The sequence below is a fragment of the Mercurialis annua genome, linkage group LG4 (genome assembly GCF_937616625.2).
Source record: "Mercurialis annua linkage group LG4, ddMerAnnu1.2, whole genome shotgun sequence".
In the NCBI taxonomy this organism is placed as follows: domain Eukaryota; kingdom Viridiplantae; phylum Streptophyta; class Magnoliopsida; order Malpighiales; family Euphorbiaceae; genus Mercurialis; species Mercurialis annua.
This window is the reverse complement of record NC_065573.1, coordinates 16,753,799-16,759,807: the sequence shown is the minus strand read 5'-3', so window position 1 is coordinate 16,759,807 and position 6,009 is coordinate 16,753,799. Positions and strand designations below refer to the sequence as shown.

General features: G+C 32.1%; 1 protein-coding gene across 1 annotated transcript; it reads left to right on the top strand.

Annotated features, from left to right (window-relative positions):
• The first annotated feature begins 434 nt into the window (after positions 1-434).
• LOC126679350 (uncharacterized protein At5g39865) lies at positions 435-2,393 on the top strand. Its single transcript, XM_050374365.2, has one exon. The coding sequence runs from the start codon at positions 708-710 to the stop codon at positions 1,959-1,961; it is 1,254 nt and encodes a 417-aa protein (XP_050230322.1). The 5' UTR covers positions 435-707; the 3' UTR covers positions 1,962-2,393.
• The last annotated feature ends 3,616 nt before the right edge of the window (positions 2,394-6,009 follow it).

Below are 6,009 nucleotides of genomic sequence, written 5' to 3'. Positions count from 1 at the left end.
CAAGGAGAGCTAGCCATGTTCATTGAATCCAAGACCAAAAAAAAATTGATCTATAACAAACTCTACAAATCTCAATTTTAGTTAAAAGTAGTTACAAAAACTTACTTAAGAGAAAAGAAATACAAACAATAGATTGGGACATTAACATCAATAATTATGTTCAAAGCTTTTCAACACAAGAAGCAATGACCATTGACCTCCTTAATAAGTTAATATGATTTAACCATAATTGTAAAACAAACAAACATTAGAAGCATCCAAAGATAGTAAAAACTGCCCATAACTAACTACAAACACAATATTTTACTAATTATTTTTGTCATGTTACTACAAAGCAAAAAAAATTCCTTTTTTATCCTTAATCAAATTAGAAAAGAAAAAACAAAAAAAATCTCATATCCCATTTCCCAAACCATAGCATTAAATTATCATCATCTTCCACAGTCACCCACCCAACTCCCATGAAAGCTGTCTCTCTCCAACTCCCTCCATTTCTCTCTCTTGCTCCCACTAAGCTTTTTCTCTCCAACTAAAATCCAATTTTTATTAAAAGTTTGTCTTTTTCAATCCACATAATAGTAACCCATTATCAAATCAAATCAAATCAACAAAAAAAACTCAAGAACAACCCACATGAAACACCCAAAAATCTCCTAAAAAGTTTGATCAAACAAGCTAAAAAGGTCAGTTCTTGAACACATTCATTCATGGGTTGTTCTGCTTCAAGACCTGGTACACTTGACACTAACAACAATAATTACCACCCTGAAGAAACAAATTTGCCATTTGCCTCACCTTCTTTTAACAAATCTTCATCTTCTTCACCATTGACTTCACAAAATTCTTCTGCATTACCAGTTAGAAGAGCACTCTCACTTCAAACTCCTCTAGTTCACCACCCTCCTTCAAGAAAAGGTGACTCTCACCATCTTGTTTCACTCACTTCCACCACTTATGGCTCTCTTCTCCACATTAATGAAGAGCCCACAATCTCCAAATTGGCATCACCACCACCAAAGTACACTAACAAAACCCTAATCACAGGTAATTCAGGTGAGTCTCTTGGTTTTTCTCCTGATTCTGTTATCAACACTTGGGAACTCATGGATGGTTTGGATGATAATGAGTCCTTTGATTTTCAAAAGGGCCCATCTTTTGAAAATGTTGATGTTATAACCTCAAAATGTAGCTCATTTCAGCATCTGGGTATTGAAAATTCTGTTAAAAAAGTTCAAGATGAGAACATTGTTGATTCTATGAAATCAGAAGGTCTTGTTATAGAGAAGTTAGTTTCAAAGTCTAAGCCTTTGTGGAAGCATTTGTCTGAGGAGTCATTTTTATCTAATATGGATCCTAATGTTGTGTCTAGTTACAGGCGTGCATTGTCATCAAGACAGTTAGGTTATACTAAAGACTCCCCGAAAACTATAAGATCAGTAGGTTCGAGTCCGATGAGTTTTTATTCGTCGGCTCATAAAAATGGCTTCTTTTTGCACGATGATAGCGGTAAAGATGAGAAAATAGTTGTGTATTTTACGAGTTTGAGAGGGATTAGAAAGACTTATGAGGATTGTTGTGCGGTAAGAATGATATTCAGGGGATTTCGAGTTGCGGTTGACGAAAAAGATATTTCGATGGATTCGTCGTATAGAAAGGAATTGCAGAGCATGGTTAAAGGGAAGGCAATGAGCTTGCCACAAGTGTTCATAAGAGGAGAACATATTGGTGGAGTTGAAGAGATTAAGCAGCTGAATGAAGCTGGTGAATTGCCAAAGCTATTAGAAGGGTTTGCAGTGAGAGATCTTAGATTGGTATGTGACAATTGCGGAGATGCAAGGTTCGTGCCATGTCCGAATTGCAACGGTAGTAGGAAAGTGTTTGATGTGGAGCAAGAACAGCTTAAAAGATGTGTCCATTGCAATGAAAATGGATTGATTCGTTGCCCTGGTTGCTGCTCATAGGAGTACTTATTAACTACTGCTGATCATGTTCAAATTGCATGATTTTGTTATTACTTATGTTACTCGTTGTCACACTAATTTGTGATTGCTAAAGCTACTTGCACGGAAGCTTTTCGAATCCTATGTTTTGATATTTCGTTCTCATTTTATAAAATGTTTATGAAACTCACAAAATGTGGTTTCCAACGGTTTTTGACGTTTTAAACATTTCCGTTTCCGTGCTACATAGCTAATGAAATCTTTACATTTTGTTATGGTTGGAATAAACAGAAGTAACCACTATCTTTTGTGTTTCTGTGTTAGGTATTGAGGTCTTTATGTTCTGTTTTTCTGGGTGGTGTAATTTTATTTTGTTGTTTAACTAGTGGAAGTTGGCTGATAATGGACATTTAAAACAGATTAAAATTGCGTTGCAGGTTGCTTCCCTCTTCATTTCTGTTTCTGGATGGACATTGTTACCTACTTTATTTTATTTGATTGCTTCATCTCCTCAACTCCTCAATGAATAATTTATTTAGAGTGTGTTTGGATACATGGATTTGAATTTGGAATTTGGAATTTGGATTTCAGATTTTACATTTCAAATTCTATATTTCAAATCCATGAATTTGAAATTGATTGTTTGGATAAAAAAAAAAATTTGAAGTCTCAATATATGTAATATTTAACTAATAATTAATTTTTTATTTTCTATTTTTTAAAAAAAATTAATATTTTTTTAAATAATAATTCAAAAGATATATCTTTTTTATATCGAACCAAACCAATAGAATTAAAATTTTGAAAGTAATATCTTTTTCGAAAAATTTTGAACCGGTTAATTTTTTTAGTTTGGATTATATTATAATGTAATTAAATTTTTTATGTTCAAAACCGAACCAAAAAAAAAAATTAAGATCAAATTTATCTGAACAATTTTGTTTCCATTGTCTTAAAATAAAACCAAATCGAAATTTTGAATGAAATAATTTTTCAACACGAAAATTTTCCAATTTTTTAAAATTATTTTTAAATATTTTATAAAATTAATCCGAATAATTTTTTAAAGTTTAATAAAATTTCAAAAAAAGAAATTCCTGAAATAAGGAGCTTGCTCCTCTTAAGAGGTATTTGCAGCCGCCTTCCTGCGAATTTTTTTTTCTCAGGAGAAATCTGCTCCTTCTATTCCAAGGTATCCGCTACTGTCCTCTAACGGATTTTTTTTCAAAAATTTTGTAATTATTTTTTAGAAAAAATTATAAAAATAAAAAGTTTATGTCGGGGGGCGGCGGCGGATATTTCAAAATCTCCTCCTCTGAAAAAAAAAAATTTCGTCTGACGGCTGCAGTAGGTACCTCGAAAAAGGAGGAGCCAAATCCTCTGGAAAAAAATTTCAAAAAAATATGTGGATTAAAAAAATTCGGAAAAAATTCCAGTCGAATAGAGGCTGCGGATACCTCGAAATAGGAGTCTGGTCCTATTGAAAAATCGTTAAAAAATTTGTCAAAAAAAATTTTGGGAAAAAATTTGTCAAACGGCCATAGCGGGTACCTCGGAAGAAGAGGAGCCTGATCCATTGAAGAAGAAAAATCCGAAAAACATTTTCAAAAAATATCTGTAGATTAAAAAATTCGAAAAAATATTGTCGAAAAACAATTTTCGGTCGGACGCCGACAACGGGTACCTCGAAAGAGGAGGAGTCTGATCCTCCAGAAAAAAATTCGGAAAACAATTTTCAGAAAAAATATGTGGATTAAAAGAATGGAAAAAAATTATCGGAATGTTTTTTTTGTCGGACGCCGGCAGAGGTTATCTCGGAAGAGGATGAACCTAATACTTCAAAAAAAATCGGGAAAAATTACTGTCGAGAAATTTTTTCGGAAAAAATCGAAAAAAATATTCCAGAAAAAATATAGGGATTAAAAAAATTCGAAAAAAATTTCCACCAAACGGCGGCAGCAGGTACCTCGAAAGAGGATGAGCCTGATCCTTCAGGAAAAAATTTCCAAATCCAACAAATTTTCCAATCCAAACAGAGGATTTGGCTCAAATCTAAATCCAAATCCACCCTTATCCAAACGCACCCTTAGGAAAATTGTTGTCAAACTTAAGTTAAAAATTATTACTCTCCGCTCCATTTTAGAAATAACCATAATTAACTTAATTTTATTAATAATATCTTTAATAATAATAAGATAGAAATTTAATTAATAATATATTGACCAAATATAATATTTTAATTTTGTAGTTCGATCAAACTAAAAGTTAGGTATTCCTAATAATTTGGAGACAATTTAGTTATTTTTACATACTAAAAACTAAATTGGAGATAATTTAGTTATCTATTCTAATTAGGATTATAATTAAAATAGTGCTTAATTAAATAACTAATTAGTTAATAACTATAAAACCTTTATTTAGCAGTAAACTAAAGGATTATTCAGTAAATTTGTATGTCCCCCTTCCATCCGTGCTTTTATATAAAGTATAGATTGATGGAAACTGAGCCTCCAAGGCTCAGTCAACCTAAGTCTTGGGCGAGCCACTTCTTAAGACTCCTAGAAATCAATTCAATAAACCAAATTCAAAATATTAGAGAGAATCTCGCATTGATAAATATAGATTAGACTATACCATTAAGAGGTGTTTGATTCAAGTTTAGAAATGGGACAGAAATATTTGATTCAAGTTTAGAAATAGGACTCGAAATGGAAATGGGAATCTAGAAGATTGTTTTGTATATATTATTTGATTTAATAAATTAGTGTAAAATGGAAATAAGTGTGTAAAAAATGAACAAATAAATTAATGTAAGAATGGAAAAAATACTTTTGGGCCGATTTCAATTTTCCTCGAACTGTTATCCAGCAGTTCGGAACCGAAACCGTCGGGTTGTTAACTGTGGCCACCTCTAAAAGCCGTGGGGTTGCGCAGTTCGCTCATACATAAGGAAACATGGTAGGTTTAACTGAAAATGAAGCAGTCGGACTAGGAATGCATTTCTACCAACTAAACGCCTCATTCGCTTATAAATGCATTAGACGTCGTGCATCAGAACAAAAGATTTGGATTTTTAGACACAATTAATTCTTGTACTTGCAAAAGTTTATTAATTTACTAGTATACACCAAGTAGATAATCCATGTTATACATGTAATAACATCTTATCATAATAAAACAACTAGACTGTAAATACTGAAAATAAATGGTCGGAAAATAATATAAACATGCAATACACCGTAAACATGCAATATATTATAAACTAACATTTCTAAACAAGCATCTAATCTTATAGGTTTCTAGTAAATACAGACAAAAGTTAATTTTAGGTCTAATTACTTAAAAAAAACCCCATCTTATAACATTTTTTCGTTTATATCCTGACTTCGGAAAAGGTTCATTTGTACCCTTTTTTTGATTTTTCGTTTTCGTCTCTATCCCAAAATTTAAATTTTTGACAATTAAATTAATTAAAAGATGAAACATCATAAATAATTAAATAAAAGGGCTATATCATATTTTTTTCTATTTGAAAAAATACAAACATGTTCTCCAACTTTAAAAATATTCAAATAAGTCCTAATAATTAATTATTTTTAAAAACTTTATTTAAAATTTAGGTAAATTAAATTTACAAACCGTCTACTTAATTTTTTTTTTTAAAATTAAACCGTATTTCTCTAATTTACAAACCGTCTACTTAATTTTAAAAAAAATAATATTTTTTCCGATTCTCAGGCGAGGAGAAAAACCTCCTCCTTGCCTGAGAAGGAGCTGATGCTCCTCCTCTCACGGAGGAGCAGCAGCTCCAATGAAGGAGGAGCGGACCTGCTCCTCCTTCCATGAAGGAGAAGCTGCTCGAGCTCCTCCTTCCAGCAGATCTGCTCCTCCTTCCATGAAAGGAACAGCTGCGCGAGCTCCTCCTGTTGCTCCTCCTTCCATGAAGAAGGAGCTGCTCGAGCTCCTCCTTGAGCGGGTTTTGAAATCGAAAAAAATTATTTTTTTTAAAAAAATGTACATTGTTATTATTTATTGATTTTTGTGAGGAAGGGGGTGTTTTTGTTCAATT

What these genes read in the sequence shown, in the direction of transcription:
- LOC126679350 (XM_050374365.2), top strand. Translation starts at nt 708, where the DNA reads ATGGGTTGTTCTGCTTCAAGACCTGGTACACTTGACACTAACAACAAT.